The 21,476-nt window shown below is 46.6% G+C and overlaps 1 protein-coding gene across 2 annotated transcripts in view; it reads left to right on the forward strand.

The window, feature by feature from the left end:
* The window catches only part of PNPLA7 (patatin like phospholipase domain containing 7), a 1,294,112-nt gene that overhangs the window by 629,496 nt on the left and 643,140 nt on the right, over window positions 1–21,476 (forward strand). For both annotated transcript variants that reach the window (XM_069241381.1, XM_069241380.1), the window contains exon 21: window positions 13,215–13,290. In XM_069241381.1, the coding sequence (XP_069097482.1) occupies window positions 13,215–13,290 (76 nt within the window). The remainder of the gene's footprint in view (window positions 1–13,214; window positions 13,291–21,476) is intronic.

The following is a 21,476-nucleotide window of genomic DNA, read 5'->3' on the forward strand; positions in this document are numbered from 1 at the left end:
AGCAGTAATTGCTTGAAGCGGAGCTCTGAAATCCCGACACCGTACAGAGCTGGGCATATTTTATTGCAGCATCTAAGTCTGTTCATAACTGAATACAGAATGCAGGCTGACAAACAGTTCCTTGCTGATTAATACGCTTAATAAATAATGCTAGTCTCATACAGCTTATAAAATATGATAGCCATAGGCATTATGTTCCCTCTAATATTAGCAGATTTCTAGAATCGAGAGTATTTGTCCTTATGGCAGCTAGCCTTCTTCGAAATGTACAACCATGCCTTTCTCACACATTTACATCACAAATAGTGACAATGTTATACAGGTTGCAGAAGCATTCATTGAAAAGAGTTTCCTGGACTCCCTGGCACCTCATCCACCAGACCACTTCTCTTCCCATGAATTGCTCAAAAAGAGAAAAAAATAAAGCTGTTAGAAAAATAAGTGGGAGGTAGACATCCTCCATATGTCTTGTAGCCCAGTGTTTTCCTGTCAAAGGATGACTAGTTCTTTCTTTTGATTTCAAATTATATTAGGAAGTGTAATCGGTATTTAAGGCCTTGCTAAATAAAAGTGAAACCAGCTCTAGAACTAACTTGCCTCGTTATTTACATTTAGGTCCAGCGATGGCTCTTAATATTAGGACAGTGGCAGACAGTAAACCTTGAAAACAGTGGTTTATTAATACCCACCTCATGTTGCATGGATTGAGAAAGCAAAGCGAGCCTGATTTCCTCCAAGGGGTTTCAAGTTTTCTCTCCTTGAGAAATTTTTTAAAATATGGAGCCCTAATTTGCATTAAAGGACACATTTGTTAAATACATTTGTTTAAAAGACGTAGGTGCTAAAGGGGCACTCATGAATTACTTTCATTATTTCCTTTTGTGCCAAGCATGCCTGACATTACCTAGGGCTATTGTGGGTCAATTTCTTCACAAGGCTTTCAAATAAAAGGTGATGAAACTGTTCATTTTTCCAGTTTCCATAAAAATTGGCTAATTTGTCATACATATTACAGGCAGTTAAAGGTAAGCATTCAGTTCCATTATGCTATCATTATTAGTCCTGGTCAGGAGACAGCTTTAGCCATTTTACCCGGCTCCTCTTTTCCAAAACAATTTTAATAAAACATACAACTGTATAAAATAGGGTCTTTCGGTTGACCCTCTTTATCAAGTTGTCTGTTCGGTGTCATTCACATTTAGCATCTGACCAGCACAGCCTACAGGATGGACCAGCTGGTCAGCCCACCTCAACTTCTCATCAGGTAAAGTAAGCACTATATAAATGCAATGTAAGCACCTCAGCCATTGGCTCTCTTCACTGTGAGTGATTGCATTTTGCTTTTGTATCTGTACAGCCCTCTAAAATAATCAATTTACGTTCTATGGCTGGTAGTCTCTGTTTTCATTTAACTTCTTTTTTTCAGTTGGTTATTTTGGTGATAGGTCATTTTTTAATGTATGTATTTATTTTCAAGCATGCATGCCACCTTTGGACATTTTGGTATTGTATTACTTTTTAAAATTTCTTTACACATTTAGGGGGTCAATATGAGTTTGGTGGATGGAAAAGTTCGTCCGCCAAACTCCCACAGTCCGATTACTGCCAGTGTGGCCCCCTTCCCGTGGGCCCCATTAAGAGTTTCCCACGGGAAACGGCCTACAATATTGACCCTGGCTCATAATAGTCGGTGGCAATGCTGTAGTGCGTAGGGTGCACCAGAACCTGTCACGATTTTCACTGTCTGCAAAGCAGATAGTGTAAATCGCGATGGGGCTGCACCCCGTCTCAGCGAGCCTTTACATGACGGGGCTACCGCCATGTAATCGCCGGCAGAGAAGGGACTCGTAACCCCCAGGGCAGCGCTGCTTGCAGTGCTGCCCTGGCAGGTTAGGACTGCCAGCCCCTCCAATGGAGGAAAACTGGTGGTCCAACTGTGGTGCAACTGCCACGGTCGTAAGGTGGCTGTCAGACCCCCACATTGGTGGCGGTCTGACCGTGGCGGTCCTAAGACCTCCAAGGTCGTAATGAGGCCCTTAATGTCTTATTACGTATGTTTGCAAAAAATGAATAATATAGCCCCTGGCTTGACAATGCTACATCTATTGGCTTTGCCAGTGCTTGTACAAAAAGTGTTTAATATCCGAGGCATTCCACTTTTTGTTTTTCATTCAAGGTCCTTCAAAAACCCTCTAACTCATCTCATCATGAGACTCTATGTGGAAGAGGAAGGGTGGACAAAATAAATGCCACTCAGCTCTCACAATCTCAGGCTTTAGGCAGCAACTTAATCCACAGAGAATTTACAGACACATGCAGCAGTACCTAGTTATGGGACTGCTGATCGTAGTTTTCTTTTGCCTGCTTAGCCAGATGGCCTCCTGTGTCAAGAGCTGTGTGCTGTGATGACCTGCGGTGGATGACAGCTCAGTAGTCCTAAGGGTACCTTGGCTTAAAGTCACCATTGTTATTGATGCCTACCCTCCAGGATTTTGGGCTACTCTGGAATATCGCCTGATCAGCGATCTTTGGAGAACACAGAAACTAATCATATTATTCATTTTCAGGCAGATGTTTGACTTTCTCTTGCTGTCTTCACCTTTCTCTGCAGATCCAAGTGATACAAATCCCTACCGAGCATGACATAATGATGTATTACACCAGCCACACTTTAGGAATGATACATCTTGGATGTTATCTTTTCCTACAACGGATTTGTGAAATGTATAAAGACCATTGCCTTTGATCTGATGAAATCATTTGCAGTAATTGTTTTCTCTGCTCCCTGCCATTACCTAATTAGGGGTGAAATTGTCATTTAATTGGCTGTCAAGTTATTTAGAGGCACCTTAGTTCTTTAGTTTTTTGATGGCTGGATTTCATCCAAGAAAGGGAGTGTAATTAATGATCAGATAGGACAAACAAAAAGCAAGGTTCAATCTCCTTGATCTTTTGACAGCCTTTTTCAAGGTGAATAACAGTTTTTTGGTCTGTAGTATGGCAGTGCCAGGGATTAGGGAGCTGTCTTGTTGTGATTTTTATCTTCTTTTTTTATTTTTTATTACAAGACAACCTTATTCATTAATGCTTGCCTTTTTCGTTGTGTATAGTTCCTCACTTTTCCCCATTATTTTTTATGTTTGTAGATTATCTACTCCATCATTACAAGCTATATTGTACCCTTTTGCTGGCGGCATGCAGATCATTGTGTATTTTGATCCTGTAGGTGAACTTCTGACTCATCTCTGTTCTCTTGTTCAGCTCCCATGCATCATTAGTTGGGAAACAACTTCTCAAGGTAAAAAGGTGCAACACCGAGCCAAGAATGATCGTAGAAAACAATACTTTGGAACCTTTGTCATCCTGCTTCTGGGTCACCTCACATCCCATTTGTGAAAGTCAAAAGTGAAGGCTTCTTCTGTAACGGCATATCTCCTTATGAAGCCAAAAAAATGCAGTGTTACCTTTGCACTTCCATCAACAGCATTCTTCATTTAAGATCATATTTTTTATTCTACCTGACTTGAAATCTTTGGTCATTAGAACTTGCATATCCTCCAGTTTGGATTGTTGCAACGCATGTTATTTGGGTCTGTTGTGTCATTTATAACTAAACATTATCTATTCAAGAGTATGGAAATCCAACTTATTAGGGATTCTGAAAGGTATGATCCTGTGTTAAAAAGCTAAGGCCTTCCAGTTGCCCAGCTGGGCAAGGGAACATTAACCAGGGCATCAAAGACCATGAGCCCCTGGAGCCTGAAGCATAAGTTTCTGCCTTCTTGACAAGACCAGTAAGCCTTGTGAGGAAGAGAACAGCTGAACGTAAGTAGGTCCAGTGGGAGATCCTGGCGATTGGATCCCTGTAGCAATGTGTGGGGACACAGCTTCTGGACTGATCAGGGTGTTGCCCATGTGCAGTCGGTGACCTCCGTATGCCAGAGGAGGGCCACTGTGAATTTTGCTGCATGGATGTGGTTAGTTGCCCATGTGCAGGTGTGAGATGACATCTCTTTATGCAGGAGGGGGCTGTGCAGATCAGGTTGTTGCCAGTGTGAGGTGGAGTTGGTGACACCGTATGCCAGAGGTGACTACGGTGAAGAGAAACATGTTGCTGTATCTGTTGGGCCATTGTTCGAGTGAAGAGCAGGTGTGGGGACCTCTTATTCTAGAGGGTGCCACCATAAGAAGACCAGGAGCACAACCTGGTGGATGCCATCATCATGAGGAGGGCCTGTCTTGGTGACTTCTGCGGGCCAGAGCCTCGACTGAGGATCCAGAACCAAGAACCACTGACAATCCTTTGCCCCGCTTGAGACTTACTGTTGCATGGAAGGAGCACCAAGGACACCAAGCCGCAGCCCCTGCATGGCTGCTTGTGTGATACTCACCTCTGAGGCAGCCATTGCAGCTGCCGCGAGAGAGATGCTCTTGGAGAATCCAGTCGTACAATCCCTACTTTTGCGGGTAAGAATGAGCTACAGGCCAGAAGGGCACAGTGGAACTTGCCTGCCAGACAGCTCTTCAGCACTGGAACACTTTAGACTTTTCTAATGGAGTTGGACTGGGATTGCTGGGACTCAGAGTGCTAGTGGGCCCTAATCTGAATGTCGCCTATAGTGAATGCGAAATAACCACTACTGCTATTGAGAGGTGTAGGATGCTGGCTCGCTATATGGTGCGCTAAAAAGAAGTGCATCGTGCAGAGAGTCCAGTGGATCCCCAATTGGTTGACACAGGCAAAAGTAGATAATACTAATGCTCTCTTTTGTTGGAGTGTGGGCGAGCAATTAGGCTTAGCAGAGGGCAGTGCATAGCATTTGCTGTACTCACAGAGGCAATAAATGAGACACACACTCGCAGAATAAATCCAAGACCAATTTTGAAAAATAACACTTCTTGTTATATATGTTTTGAAACCAAGAAATTTGTGAAAGAGTAAGTATTACTTTAATTATTATTTCTTAAAGGTAGTTAAAGAGTTCAAACCTGTGCACCTTTACGCACAATGAAATCCTATGGAAGGAAAAGTCAACAATGCATAAATGTAAGTACAGTTGGTTTCAGAGGTTCACCTTCTGGGTTAAGAGATATAGGGGCCCAGGTCCAAAGTACTACTAGCAGTTTGTCGGAAGTGCCTCGAGTTCCACCGGGAGCAGAGTGCTGGCGAGGTTGTAGCTGGGCATGCAACAGACAAGTGGGGCGCACCTGGAAACCAGCTGCGAAGGGGGACAAATATGAGGGCTCCCAAACGGGGCCTTGTGTCACAGGGGGGCTTAGTGCAGGGGACACAGCCGATTCTTCAAGATCCGGGCAGCTCGGATGCAGAGTGGATAGGGTGGCTGGGCTCTGTGCGCAAAGAGGCTCCTTGTGATTATGGACAGACAGCTGGCAGGGGCAAAAACAGAACAGCTGGGCCAACCACAAAGTGGGTCCCAGTGATGCGGACGTCCCTCAACGGCTGCTTGGTCCTGTGTAGTAAGAATCCAGATTGGACCATCACTGTTGGTGCTTGGTGCAGGGCATCTTGTACCTTGGGGATTGGTGCTGCACGGCTCTGGTTGGTCCGGGTGTCTTCATGCTTGGTGGTGGGACAGATCTGGTCCTCCAGAGCATGGGTACCTCCTCCTGGTAGTCTGTGGCACCAGTTGGGGCCAGGGAGCTGCAAGGTGATGGACCGGACTCTGCCTTTTGGTGCCTGCAGACTCCAGGGAAGAAGCTCCTTTACTCCAAGGGAGACTGGTGGCAATTTGCGAATGCTGGCAGGCTACCCGAGCCTTTGGCAGTTCTCCAGTTTTGCAGGACAAGTCACTCTATCACGATTGTTGAGAGAGGTGCAGACAGGGTTTGGCGCCAAAAGGTTCCCAGCTTTTCTGTTCTCACCAGGCAGTGACTCTTCTTCATCTTTCTTGTCTTGATCCTTCGAATATCCGAGTTCTTGGGTTCAGGGATGCCACCTAAATACTACATTTAGGGGCATTAAGGGGAGTGTGCCAGGTAGCAGCCAATGGGTTGCCTACCTTTAGGGTGACTTACACCCTCTATATGACCACTTCAGCTGGGAAGTGGCCATAACCCTGACCCTAGTGCTGTACAACCAGAAAAATGTCTTGGCCTCCTAGCCATGTCCAGAGCCCCTGGCACAGGGTCCCTGACCCCACTCTGCCCTGCTTGTTGCAGTAGCACATGGTGGCAGTGCTGTTCATGAACACCTGAATCAGCTTCCCAAAACAAGATCGAGGAATTTGAAAAGTGGTGTCCGCATCAGCTGGTCTGCCTTAAGGGTGGAACTGGCATGATGTGTGCACACCAAATCGTACCAATTTTCCCACCTGTCTTCCTGCCAAGACATAGGGTCAGGACGGGGGAGTGGACATCTACTATGTCTAAGATTTGACTAGGACATAGCAGGGGCATATCCGCTAATGCAGGTATGTCCTCACATGTGATATAATGCTCCCTGCCTGAGGGCTGTAGGCTTTCTGTAGTGGTGGATACAAATATCATATGCAGTGGTAGAGGACCTGGCACATGGGAATGTGTGAGAGGTTATGTTTTCACTTTTGCCTGCACCAGGATACGCAGCCTGCGATGACAGCACTGTGTGCGTTTGGTGAGAGGTGCCTGATGGTGGAACAATTTGTGCTGCAGCCCTTAGGGATCTTCTTTAGTACTCCAGGCCATAGGTTCCAGGGGTACCATTTACTAGAGTCTTAAAGAGAGTGCTAAAGGTTGTGCCAGTTGGGAGAAACAACTGTGCAATTTTGGGAAATAGATCTGGCACCTGGGGACCTGGTTAGCAGGATCCCAGTGCACTTTAAGTCAATATCAGATCAGATTCCAGGCAAATAGTGGGGGCTAACCATGCCAAAAAGGGTGCTTTTCTACACCCATCCTGCAAGCCCATCAGCGTTACCTGTGGTTCACAGTGGACCAGGAAATGTTCAGTTAATCGTGCTCCGCTTGAGTCTTACCAGTATCCTCGGATGTTCACAAAGGTGCTGGTTGTGGTTGCAACATATCTGTGGAGGTCAGGGGTCCCAGTCTTCTCCTACCTCGACGACTGGCTTATGAAGGCGGACCCATCCCAGACTATTGTCACCTACATGCAGACTACTGCAGCCTTCATGCATTCGCTGGAGCTCATTATCAACATGATGAAACCACACATCACTCCTCCTCAGATGCCTCCTTTCTTTGGAGCCATTCTGGATATGGTGCAGTTCTGCACCTCTTGTCCAGAGCGGAAAGTCAAGGACAATTGGGCTGTGGTCCTGATGTTTTAACCACAGTCCTGGATTTTGGTGAATCTGAATCTGAGACCACTGTGGCCTCCTGCATCCTGCTGATGAAGTACACTCAATGTCATATGCGGGCTCCTGATTGAAATCTGAAGTCCCAGTGGGCACAGCACCAGGGGAATCTCTCCAACGTGGTCCAGATGTCGAGGGAGACTGCATTGATGGTTATAGTACTGCGATTGGATCAACCACAGACCCCCTCTTCACCCAAAGCTGAAAGTAATGATCAATGCATCAGTCCTGGGCTAGGGGCGCACACCTTGGAGAGCCGGAGATCAGGGACCTGTGGTCTTCAGTGGAGATTTGTCTCTACCTCAATCTTTTGGAACTGAGGGTGATTCTCTTTGCATTGAAAGTTTCCTGCCCTCTATCAAAGGGAAGCTGATTCAGGTGTTCATGAACAGCACTGCCACCATGTGCTACTGCAACAAGCAGGGCAGAGTGGGGTCGGCGACCCTGTGCCAGGGGCTCTGGACTCTGGACATGGCTAGGAGGCCAAGTGATTTTTCAAGTTGTACAGCACTTGGAGGATCTCTAAACATCTAGGTTGGACAAACTCAGCCATTGATGCCATGTGAACCACAAATGGCGTCCGCATCCATAGGTGGCTCAAGGTCTCTTTCAAGACCAGGGAGAACCTTGGTTAGATCTATTTGCCACTGTTGAGAATGTGCAATGTCAGCACTTCTATGTGCTGGAGTTTCCAAGGAGGCTCTCGCCGCAAAACACATTCTGACTAGACTGCAGTGCGGGACTCATATGACTTCGGGCAGATATTTTTCCTTCTCCAAATTCTGAAGATGATCAGAACTGAACTGGCTCAAGTCATCCTGGTGGCTACAGATGGGGTGAGGAGGGTATGGTATCCAGAACTCCTGAGCATGTGTATCTGCTCTTTCAGGAGGATCTACTATTGTAGCAACAGGGCAGGGTCCTGCACCTGAACCTGCGCACACACTCAGCATTCATTCGTGGAGATTGAGCAGTGGTGGTTAAAGGCCTTCGACCTTCTTCCCGAGATCTGTGACATCATCTTGGCAGTCAGGTGACCATCAACAAAAACTATATACGCCTGCCATTGGGACTAGTTTGCGACTTGGTGCGCTAAGAAACATATTGACCCACTTACTCTACCCCTGTCAGAAGTGGTGGTGTTTTTTTTTTTTTCTATGTCCAGCAAGGCCTTGCTCTTTGCACAGTTAAGGGATATCTTTAAGCCATCTCTGCATTTTTGCGGTTGCCAGATCAAACCACTCTGTTTGTCATCCATTGTGACACATTTTCTAACAGGTCTTCAGAATTTATTTTCTCCCATACCTTTCGTTACGGCCCAGCGGGATCTTAATTTGGTTCTGACCTTGTTAATGTGTTCTCCCTTTGAAGCCATGTATACCTATCCTTTCAGTTTCCTGAAAGTAAATTCGGTCTTCCTGGTTGTCATCATCTTGGTGAGGAGAGACACAGGCTTTCTTTCTAACCTCCATACACCAGCTTCTGTCCAGAGAAACTGGTTCTACCACCCTGTAACTCCTTTCTGCTGATGGTTGACGTCAGCCCAACTATCACGTTGTGGACTTTCTTTGCTCCACCTCATCGTCCAAAGAAGAAGAGCAAGTCGTCCACCTGGAACCAGCACAGTGTCCTTAGATCCTACCAATGAACATTGTTTAGACAGTGAACTTTTTGTATGGTTCACTTGATAAAGGAAAGGGAAAGGGGTAAAGAAACGGACCGGCTCCATTTGGATAATACTCTGCATTAGGGTTCATCTACTGCATTAACTGATTGAGTCCTTGTCCTGGATATCTGTCAGGTTTCTTTGTGGGCCTCCTTGCACACTTTTACCAAATACTACTGCCTCCACAGTCAGGTCCGTCATGACGGGCATTTCGCCTGTTCAGTCCTTTAGGACTTTTTGTTTCTGAGACAGTTCTCAGAGCCACCTCTGGGAAGGTGTTGCTTTGATATCTATTCTATGGTAAGGAATCTGCGGCTAGAAGTATCTGTCAGATGAACAAGTTACTTACCTTCGGTAATCCTTTATCTGGTAGAGACTCCATCTAGCCATAGATTCCTTGGTTCAGGGAGCTGAAAATGTCCTTGTAGGTCCTTAGAATCTGCACACTTGTCCTCAACCTTCTGCTGTGGCTTGGAAACTGTCATAATCTGAAGTCAGCAGACTGGGGTGGCACCTATATAGGCACCGTGCACTGCATATCCAGCATGGATGACGCCAACATAGAGCCGTTCGAGGCCTCCTACAGTCTAAATCACATCAGATACCAGGCAAAAAGTGGAGGCTAACCATGCTAAAAAGGATGCTTTCCCACATGAGGGAAGTGGGACTCAGGGAACTGCCATTATACATTAGAGCCCTGACCTCAGGGTGCTGTGTGTATTGTTTTGTGTATGCTGTGTTCACATATAAATACTACTTTTGTAATAAAAGAAAGTATTTGATTTGACAATCATTTATTGCTGTTTGAGCATATTTTGAGTTGTGAATTTGTGCTCACCCCATGTCTACCTTAGTCAAGTGCTGAAGGGGTGCTTGGCCTAGTTGTATCCGGGGCCCAGAGACATCAGGAGTTAAAGGCCCCAACAACCGCAGTTCTGCCCAGTATCTTCTGCTTGCCCCTCAGCCCCCTGAACGGGGTTTTGACACCCCTTTAGTACTTTAGTGTTCTCTTTCTGCCTCTCTTCGCAGGTACTAGCGCATAAAGCTATTTGGTGACTATGCACTTGGTGACCTAGATTTCTTTTGGATTTGCTTCTTGCGGATGATGTGAAACGGACTGAGGTTGAAGAAAAGAAGGTTCACAAAAATGCTGGACGATTAGCTGAAAGTAGGCCAAAAGTTAGCTACTAAAGAATCGTAGTCGGTCCAGAGGATTGTTTTTGTGTTTACACTAAAGCCCTGAGAAGCAGACCTTTGATTGATCTGTTCTGCTGAGCCAGCTAAATGTCAGCTGCACTTACTCAGTATGAAGTCATTTTGGTTCACGGTCAATTCATCTGAAATGAAAAATGAGGCACGTCCTCTGCCCCTTCTCTTTCAATAAATTATGAGCCCCCACCCCCTTACTTGTGAAAAAAGAGCATTGCTAATGAAATGTACGGGTTTGAAGCGCTTGGCGATCTTCGAATCTTAATTCATAAGTCCATTACTGCCGTGTCGCAGATTAAGTATGTAGAAACGATCGACTCTGGCAGCTCGCCGTTGTGTTTTATGACAGAGGCGGGGGGAAGCCATCTTTGAAGGTGACCTTCATAAGTAACAATATATTGTTTCCAACGCATCTTTTCTCAGTGTTTGCGATCCCTTTTCTTTCATTACCTGCTTCGTCCAGGTATTTGCAGGTTACGATTTTGCCTCCTTTTGTTCATGTCAGGATTGAGGAAGCATTGGCAAAGCTAATTGGTCTGGCGTCGACACCAGCCTTTTGGTTTTGCCAATGCTCTTTTTTTTTGTCATGGTGTTTTTGCAAATTGTAATTGTTTTGGGAAGCTGCCTGACGTATAAGTGTGGAAAAAAATCATTGGCTAACTATATTGTATGTCACTGTGTTTCTTGTGAAAAGCAAAATGCCGTCACTCACAAAAAGTTAGCCTATTGGTTGAAATGGGCTGACCAACTGCCCCATTCTGTATGCTGGAGTGGGCTGGATCAAAATGTGAATGACACTAACAGACCACTGGATGAAACGGCTGTGCTGAAATCCCCTGCATAATATACATAAAACTGTACTAAAATGAAAATATCTTGGCTAACGTCAGTCTAAATAATACAATAGTAAGACCTCATTAGATAGGAACATTTTATAGGCTCCAATGCAATGGTGTTCTCCCATCCGAAGAAAGGTTTGTTGTGATTCCATCTTGGGTTCCTCTGTGGCAGTTGTTCAGTGGTGGCTTCTCCATTATGGTGGAGGAGCCTCACCCCCCTGCTGAGAGCCAGCAGATGAAAAATAAAATGATAATGACAAATATGTTATCTTTTTATTTTTCACTGACTGAGCCGAGGCTGGGCCGAGTCTAGGGAGGTGCCATCCTCTACGGACAGCAGCATCTTCATGGAGGTGGAGTGGTGGGCACTACAAGGGCGCATATCTGTTTGCCCAGTGTCTGAGGATGGCCAGACCGACACGCACGCTTAGATTTCTCTAACCCAAGCTGCGTTGCACAGGCGGGTGGAGAAAAGGCACAGTCTTATGTCCCTATGTGAGGGGCAAACCAGCCCAATCCTGGCGCTTCTCTCATTCTGGGTAGTAGATTCACCAGCATGAGAGCAGCGTCTGGATTGGGTGGGGGAGCCCGGGTGCCCATGAGCCTATGCAGTGTGACCCATGGACTGCCAGGAGCGGAGGAGCACCAAAACGGTGAGCAGCAGGTAAGTACTTTTTAAAAATTATTTTCCCCAGTCCGGCCCAACCCCTTTTTATTTGGCAGCAGCAACCACTGCAGTCGTTATCTCCAACACAAACAGATCAACACAATCGAACTGTTGTGCCCAAACCTGGAAAGGTGTCAGTTCTTCTTTAAGTCCCTATTCCATCACCAAAACCGGTGTTAAAAATGTAACCTGATGTTCTGCCTGTGTTCTGTGGGATGGCCTTTTTTAATATTTGTTGCTGAAAATCACTTCGTTTTTACTTCTAGAATGCCAGCCTGTCTTTTATTTTAAGGTCTTATTATTAGAATTGATTTTATAACTATATTTAGAACTCCTATCTTTGCAGTAGCCAGGTGCTTTGTATGGTAGTCAGAAGTGAAAGGAAGATAAAGGGACAGAAAACCTGTGGGAGCCTATTTGATGATTAGTGCATGGGCATGTTTAAAACTACGGTAAGGGGTATAGGAATGTATGTCTCTTACTGCGTAAGGATCGACAGGGTATGTGAACAACTATAGGAGAGAGCTAAAGAGCTAAATTAAGTCCTTAATGGGTTGCTAAAGGGCCTTTGTGTGGGTACGTCACGGGTGATATGCGGGGGGTGGTACTCAAGGGTCTCTTGGGCTTTAGTGGTATTTACGCTGTGTGTGTAAATCAATACTGAAGGCTACTAGAACTTATATGGGGACACTTGGGGCTGTTTTGACAGTTTTTTGGCGTAAGGATGAGCATCTGCCAAAGCTTTATAGGTGTTTGTTGGATCTGTTTGAGTTTATGTGATCGCTTTACATAACTGTTAGATGCTAATTATCTGTCCCGGGGCTGTCCATAGGTTTGCTGGGGCGTTCTGTTTGAGGCTGCTGAACTCTGCTTGGTGCCTTCAGTGGGTCAGCTTGGGCCTATGGTTTTCTTTTGGGAATTATGTTGAAATCTGCATGCGTCTGTGGCAGGCTGGAGCTGCACAAAGATCTCATAGGAGCTGTGGTTGCTTCTTTTTGAAGCTGTGGAAGAATATGTTGAAGAGTACGATGCAGGAACCTTTAGGGGCGTTTGAGGCTATGCTAAGGGCTCATATGGCATTGCACCCCTTTTTTAAACTAAAAATAAAGTTAACACTGGTCAAAGCTATTTTTTCTCGAAATGGAATTAAAGATGGTAGCACTGTACTAGCTTTATGGTTGACAGTGTCTTGGCATGCTTCTTTCTCAGTGTTACCCGGTTTTGCACCAAAATTAATGTGATGTAATCTAAATGTTCTAAAATCGGAATCTAATACACAAATGTTTTAATTAATAATAAGTATGTTTCATTTTGGCGACAAACGCTAGAAAATGGTGAGCCTGGTGCCAAGACTGAGTATTTACATGCACCATAATAAGTATTAAAAAAGCAGGCAAAAAAAATAGATTTTTTTTTAACCACGCCTTCACACGTTTTAGAAGGTTACATTGGTGGGTTTTATTGGGTTTGGTTACTTGAACCTATGTATACGTTAATTTTATTTATTCCTTTCCTTCCAGGTTGTGACCAGACTCATTCACCTGCTTGGCAAGAAAATCCTGGGCAGCCTCCAGCAAGGAAGCGGCACCCTCTCTGGTGAGAAACTCTTAACCCCCAAGTAACAAATAAATAATGCAAGAGTGATTTAATCCCTTAGGTACTTGGTTTGTGCCATACGGTGAGTCTCTCAGATGTTCCCCAGATTTTCAAAGGTCCTACCAACAAAACAAATGTCGAGCCAGGACCAGTAGTGTGCATGAAAGAAGGCTGGTGCAGTGGGCAGAATCATTAACACATTGCCTGTTCCAGAAACCTTTTTGTTCACCTTATTGATACCTAGGTGCATAAAAAGTGCAGCTCGTCTGGAGGAAGGTCTGTCTAAACAAGAAAACATATGGTCCATATGGAGAGAAAGAAAAGAGGAAAGTTTAGGTGCATTTCAATCTGATGCCCATAACGAGGCAGATCTTCTGCCAGTGAAAAATATGCCGGGTTAGACAGCAAGCATATGTGCACAAAACCATGGTTTTCATACCTTTAGATGTGTATGCTTTGGAAATTTTGAGCGTCTCAGAAACGTTTGTAAATTACATTGAACCATAGTGGGAAAACCTACGAGTTACGAATGTGCAACTCGTTATTTGGTTCGTAATATCGAAACCATAATGTAGTAATAGGTTAAAATCACATTCAATATCTAATAAGATATCGAAAATAAAACTTTGGGTCCTTGTTACTGGTTTTCCTGTGATAGTCGCCTGGGGAAAGAGCTCCTGTGCTCTGATGCACCCAGATCCGCTTGTTCATTATTTTGTTTTAACCAATGAGCGTACTTGTTAAAAAATAAAACAGCTACACAGGTTATATCTACAAAGTTATTTGTTAGATATAGCTAGGCCACCAAGTAAAATGCATATCTTCTTTTTATGGCAACGTTTAGCTCTCATCGGTTTTCAGCATCTCCTACCGGGAGGGTGTCATACTTCCAGCTTTTCTAAGGACTGTCATGTTGTGGGTTGTACCAGTGCAGTTTGGGTGAGAATGTCGGTATTGTGGAAGCTTTGCCATTGTTTCAGGGATCCCCGGTGGGTGGGAGAGATTGTGGTCCCTGACGGTGGCCTGTCGTCCGTCTTCACTGTCAATTTCTACAGGTATGTGTTCCATGCATCCCAGTTTGGTGGCTCCCCCGGTCGAAGTGTTAGTGAGTTCCAGGCCGTGACCTCTACAGTCGCCCGTTTGGGCAGATCCCTCAGCCAAAGTTGTGCAGTGGGGCGTCCGGCAATTACCAAGCCATTGCTGTATGTCGTTTTGCAAGCATCTAGGTCAATACATTTTCTGACATATTTATTTTTGCTTGTGCTTGTTAGGATCCCGAGGATACCCTGCAGGGAGTCAGTGGTTAATGCCTGCCATGTTAATTCTGACAGTAGCAATAATACCACCTCCCAAAAGTGTTCAATAACTGGGCCGGCCCATATCATATGCTAGACGTCTACTACTGGGATGTGGGCATTTTGGAACAGTCTTAGGGAACATGTGATGGATGTGCACAGGTTTTAGGTATGTCAGATGTAAGTAGAATTCAGTGTACTTCAGGTGAGGATTCCCCGAAACTTTATGGTCGTATTTCAGTATAGTGGACCACTGTTTTATCTTTGAGGGTAGGAAGATTTGTGGCACGAGTATCCAGAAGGGTGCTAGGTAACACTGTGACTGCTCATCTGTTGTTTCCGTGGATGAGTATTGTCTATAAAGGCGGGTAGTGTTCAGGTTCAGTTCGTTCTGGCCCCACAAAGTACTGTCTTGACATGCTGTTCCCTAAACTCTTGGAAAGCTAACATAATTTTGTGTATATAAGAAGCACCCAAAGTAGAGAGTCCTGCCCCTGTTCATGGCCCAACTTTGTGCGGCCGCAGTCATCTTATGGAAGGCCGAGAGTAACCACAAAGGAAGAGCTGGTGAGTATGATGTGGAATCTTTTTTAACTGGATATACCCATGCCTAAGTGCTTGGCTGTCTTGGCCATACGTCCGGTGTCTGGGGCAACCTGTCCAGGGTCTAGTAACCAGTCTACTCTTAAAAGACCTCAAGACCCCACAGTCCCTTTCTTGACTGACTTCTTGGAGTTTAGGGCTCCAGCGAGCCATCGCGAAGTGCACTGTAATTGAGCTGGCCCGTAGTCGAGCCCCACTCTTTTCTGACTACACCCCCCCTTTCAAGTCGGAAAGGATTGAATTCAGGTCCTGGAAGAAGCGCTTGGGACGGTAGACAGGCAGCACAAAGACATGGTATATTGAGGCAACATCAGCATTTTAGCTATTGCCACTCTGCCCATTGGTGATAATGGCAGAAAACCCAAAAGAATTAAGGAACTACGCATGCTGGCCACCACTGCCCCCAGGTTCCCCTGAACAAAGTCATCTTCAGAATGACATATTTTTACCCCCTGGTATAGAAAGGCATCAGGTTGCCTTTCTAGATCCAGGCGAGGTAGTTGCCACCCGTTCCTGAAGTGAGAGACTCCTCAGGGGGGACAAGTAGGATTTAGCCCAATAAAGTTTCAACCATGTGACCCTTTCAAAGTCTGCCAGCATTTCCATTACCTGTGGGCAGTCTCTACATGCACTCTTCAGATACAATAGTGCACTGTTCACCTACAACGAGATAGCTTTTGAAGTGTTCCCACTCTGGATCCCCCATTGCGGTCCCTCTAGGTGAATGAGGCCGCAAGGGGCTCCATTGCTAGGGCAAAGATATTCGCTGACCGTGGGCATTTTTGTCCAGTGCCTCTGTGCCCACCAATTGCAACAGAGATAGCTCTACCTTAATGGCCTCGGGCCACTGGATTTGTGTATAGTAAACAATCCCAGTGCAATATTTCCTGACCGAAGCATATTTCCAGACTGAAGCCATTCATTTCAGCAATGCCATTCAGTGGGGCTATCCCAGGGTATCGAAAGCCTTTACAGTGTCGAGAAATTGGGCTATAGGTGATAGATTCCCTCACGAGTTTTCTTCCAGGATTCAGAAGAGGTGTTCTAAGTTTGAGTGTATTCCTACTTGTGATAAAGCCATTCTGGTCAGCATGCTCATCCCTATTGTTGTTATGCCTGCCTGTAACGCATTCCAGTATTTTCACAGATACTGTGTTCTCTCCTCATTGCCCCTCTTTCTTACACTACCCCTCTTTCAGATTATATGATACTGTGAAATGTTCATATTTTCACTTTATGATATTTTGATTCAGTATTTCGATATTGTGTTTTTTTCATTATTTAACAAGCCTCTAGTCTAAAGCACCATAACTTATTTTCCGGCAGACTTTGGCCACAGGAAGGATTCTTCATCCAGGATTTTTTTTTTTTTTTTTTTTTTTTAAATTTGTTTTATTGACACGTTAAATGTACTATCACATACATTGTCATATCATTGCTGACAATACACAACAGCCATATGTTTAAAAGTCACATTTTCTACTGGGTAACAAGTATGTCATTCTGTATTTTCTAATTCATAATTTCCTGAAGTGACACAAAACCACTCATAACTTCCATCTAACATCCCCTCCCCCGACCTGACCTTACAACATAGACACTTATATAAAAGTACAGTCTCCAAGCTCTTAAAACTCAACTAAGGGAATTACCTCTAATGTGTGTGTGTGTGTGTGTGTGTGTGTATATATATATATATATATATATCAAGGAATGTGTACCTATCTTCGGACAGTTAAATCATAGTGTTGTAAAGGGTAATCTACGGGAGCTGTTCATCTTTTTTGATGGGTGTTAACGTTTCTGATAAAAAGTCCCATGTTTGTACTATAAAGTGCGCTCTCAGGCTTGCTCTCTCCTGTCTATGAAGATGTGTACTTTCAGATTTTGCCCAGAAGACAAAAACTTTACAACAAGCTACAACCCTTGCAGGGGGATTCTTCCAGTTAATCGTACTAATTCTTCTAGCCAAGTGCATTGCTAAATCAGTAAACTTAGTTGAAGCGTTATCATTTTTAGTATGAGGGAAGAAGCCTAAAACCACAAAATCTAAGGTAGTAACCAGTGTTCAACCTGTTACCTGGGAGAAGATTTTTGTGATTCGAGTCCAGTGAGAATGTAAAGCACCACAAAGCTACTGCATATGTGGTAAATTAGCATCTAGTGTATGACATTAGGGACAATTTGATTGAGCACCAGGATAGATTCTCTTGATGCGTTGGGGTCACAAATTCGCTCTGTTTACAATACTGACTCAAATGAATTTAAACCGTGTATCTGAGGGAGACTTCTAGTTGCAGATTTCTTACCTTTGAATTTCCCCAGGCGTCAGATTGGATCTGGAGATTTTCCTTCGAGCAGTGCCTCTGCGTGCCGTCATGTGGCTTCGGTCTACTCCACGGGTGTCGTTGGTGTTGTGCTCACAGTGATGATGTCGTGGTCGTATATAGGCACCACCCCGGCGCGCTGACGTCAGTTCTTTTCTTGCCACGCCAGCCTACGTGCAGATCCGGAGAGAGCTACCTCAGTCATTTTTTACTACGTCAACACTTTTGTCAAAGTTTTTGACAAGTTCGTGGATGCGTCGAGGGATGTCCCGCAAGACTGTATTCAAGCCCTGCGACTCCTGTCACCGAACTATGTTGGTGACGGACCCGCACCTCGTGTGTCTTTGGTGCCTGGAGCTCGATCACGTAGTAGTGCTCCGAGTGTAGGGCCATGAACCTGAAAGCTGTGAGGGAGTGGTCCCTAAAGCTCATGGCGGCCCGACACTCGACTCCGCAGCGCTCACAGTCCCTTTTGAGAGGAAGATCTCGAGACCGGCTGCGGAATCACCACCACTCCCCGTCCTCCAAGTCATCGGGACATTCGGATCACAAAAAGAAGTCGTCGAAGAAGGACAAGCGTTCTTCGACTTCGCCCCGTCGATCGGATGATATGACACGGGAAGAGCATCAACGGTTTAGACCTCCATCAACAGAGCCTTCATCTGGGTCGGCACCGCGTTTCCCCGACTTCCTGGGAGCCCTAGACACCCCTGCCCAACGAAAGGAATTTTACGAGGCCATGCGCCTCATTTTTGGGCAGTCCGACCTACCTTCGGCGCCTTGGGGCACAGGTGAATTGGTTGGGGTTCCCTCGATTTTAAAGCCATCTGCTTTCGCCACGGCTCCGGAGGGCCCCTCCGGATCCATCCCGACGCTGGTCGTGCCACGGCGACCTTCCGCGGCGTCCGGTCAGATGTGGACACTTCCGACATCGGTTGGGCCCACAATCCACGTCGATCCCATCCTCATACCCGAGGAGCCGGAACAACGTCGATCAATGCTGATTCCATTCTCCTGGGCCCAGGGTTGATCCAGACCTTTATTCTTGTGGGTATGGGGACGGGGAGAGTATGGAGGGGATGCTGGACCCTTTAGAATACCAGCTTGATCCCCAGATAGACGGGGTGCAGGATTTGGATGATGCCAGTGGTCTAGACACCTCCCTGACACTGGTATGATCTCTCCTCCTCGCGTGGCTAAGGAGGAGGGTGCCTCTTATTCCATGGTGGTGAGAAGGGCGGCTGAGGTCCTGGACCTTCTGTGGAGGTTAGGCCCAACATCCTAAACAACGTGTTCTGCCTGGGTCTTCCTCTTCCAAGCCCCTTCTACCCTTTAAAGAAGCACTGACAGACGTCCATTTGGGTACTTGGTCCAGACCCAGCACAGGGGCTCCTGTGAATAGGACGCTTGCCCGCTGCCATCGGCCTGCTCCGTCAAACCAGAAATTCCTCACCCAACACACCACGCCTGAGAGCCTAGTCATCCAGGCTTCTTCTTCTGGTGCATTCCCTGCCTCACCCCCGGATAGGGAATCAAAAAGACTGGATAATTTGGGGAAGAAGTTGTTTTCTTCCAACAGTCTAGAGCTGCAGTTCCGTGAACACCACATGCCTTTTGGTCCGCTATTCCCATACTCTCTGGGATATGGTCGCGCAAGTGCTGCCTGCAGTTCCCGGAGGAGGCCCGGACTGTCGTGTCCCAAGCCGTAACAGATGGGAGGGATGCAGCAAAGTTTATGATTCATTGTGGACTGGATACGACCGACTCTCTGGGCAGATCGGTTGCATTGACGGTGGCATTGAGACGCCACTCCTGGCTGAGAACATCTGGCTTTTCTGGGGATGTCCAGCAATCTTTGATTGACATGCCCTTTGATGGCACACGTCTCTTCAGAGACAAGGCAGAATCGGCACTCGAGCGCTTTAAGGATTCCCGAGCCACGGCTTGGTCCCTTGGCCTCGCGCCCGCACCTAGACCCCAGCAGTCCGCCTTTCGCCCCTTTCATGGCTACGGAAGGGGCACTCAACTGTGTCCTTTCCCCCCGGCCACCGATCTGCACATGCTGTACAGCCCCTGCGCGGACGCGGGATCCCATGTCCCTGGGTTTCAGAGACCCAGTGAGTCGCCCAGTCCACCCCCCACCCCCTCTTCAGCCTCCAAGCCTTCCTAGTCCTCAGGTACATCAGGAGCCAGTGGGTGGCAGGATACGCCATCACCTGCCCCAATGGCAATCCAATACCTCGGACAGGTGGATCATCCAAATTGTCCGAAAGGGCTACTCCCTCCCCTTCGAGACATCTCCAGCCATGCCACCTTCATACAATCAGATATCGGAGGATCATATGGTGGTTTTCCGCGAGGAAGTCCAAACCCCTTTTGGCCAGAGGAGGTATAGAGAGGGTTCTGTTGCCAGAAGTAGGTCGTGGTTGCTATTCCCGCTAATTTCTGGATCCGAAAGAGGACAAAGGACTTCGGCCTATATTAGATATTAATTCCCTCAATCGCTTCCTAAAAAAAGAGAAGTTCAAAATGTTGACATCGGCTCAGGTCCTTTCTGCCCTGGATCCCGGAGACTGGATGGTAGCGTTGGACTTGCAAGACGCATACTTCCACATTCCTGTCTTGCCGGCCCATAGACGTTGCCTACGATTCGTGGTAGGTCACGAGCAGTTTCAGTTAACCGTGCTCCCCTTTGGGCTTACCAGTGCCCCTTGGGTGTTCACAAAAGTGATGGTATTGTTGTCAGCTCATCAGCGCAGGTTAGGGGTCCCAGTCTTCCCCTACCTCGAGGATTGGCTGTTGAAGGCAAACTTGCCCCAGACAGTCGTCTCCCACCTCCAGACTACGGCAAACCTTTTGCATTCACTGGGGTTCACTATCAATGTGCCGAAGTCACATCTGACTCCTTCTTAGACACTCCCTTTCATCGGAGCTGTTCTGAATACAGTGCAGTTTCGGGAACATATCCTCCCGAAAAGCGAGTCCAGGGCATTCGGGCTATGATACCAATGTTTCAGCCTCCGTCCTGGATTTCGGTGAGAATGACTCTTAGGCTTCTGGGCCTCATGGTCTCCTGCATCCTGCTGGTTCAAAATGCCATGCAGGCTCTGCAGTGAGACCTGAAGTGTCAGTGGGCGCAGCATCAGTGGAATCTCTCCGACAAGGTCCAGATCTCAGAAGGGACTGTGAAAGACATGTATTGGTGGTTAGCGAATCAGGATTGGGTCAAGGGCACATACCTCTCCTTTCTCCAACCAGATCGTACAGTCGTGACAGATGCATCACTCCTGGGATGGGGTGGCCACATGGGAGAGGAAGAGATCAGAGGCATCTGGTCTCCGGCGGAAACCGGGCTCCATATAAATCATCTAGAGCTCCGAGCGATTCGACTAGCATTGAAAGCATTTCTTCCCTCCCTCAAGGGGAAAGCAGTGCAGGTGTTCACGGATAACACCACTGCCATGTGGTATTGCAACAAACAAGGCAGAGTGGGGTCGTGGACCCTTTGTCAAGAGGCCCTTCGTCTCTGGACTTGGCTGGAACATCAGGGCATTTCCCTGGTGATTCCACACCTGGCAGGCTCCTTGAATGCCAGAGCAGACAAACTCAGCCGACGATGCGTGGTCGACCACGAATGACGTCTCCATTCGGAGGTGGCGCAAGGTCTCTTCCTGCAGTGGGGAGAACCTTGGTTAGACTTGTTTGCCTCCAGAGAGAACACGCAGTGTCAGCTGTTTTGCGTGTTGAAATTTCCAAGGTGGCACTCGGTCTGTGACGCTTTTCGTCGTGAGTGGAATTCAGGCCTCCTGTACGCCTTTCTGCCTATACCACTTATGCCCAGAGTTCTGAAGAAGATCAGGCAAGACCGGGCCCAAGTAATACTGGTGGCTCCGGACGGGGCTGAAGAGTCTGGTATCCCAAGCTTTTGAACACGGCCATAGTTCCTCGGATCAGACTGCCC

The sequence above is a fragment of the Pleurodeles waltl genome, chromosome 6 (assembly GCF_031143425.1).
Source record: "Pleurodeles waltl isolate 20211129_DDA chromosome 6, aPleWal1.hap1.20221129, whole genome shotgun sequence".
NCBI lineage: Eukaryota > Metazoa > Chordata > Amphibia > Caudata > Salamandridae > Pleurodeles > Pleurodeles waltl.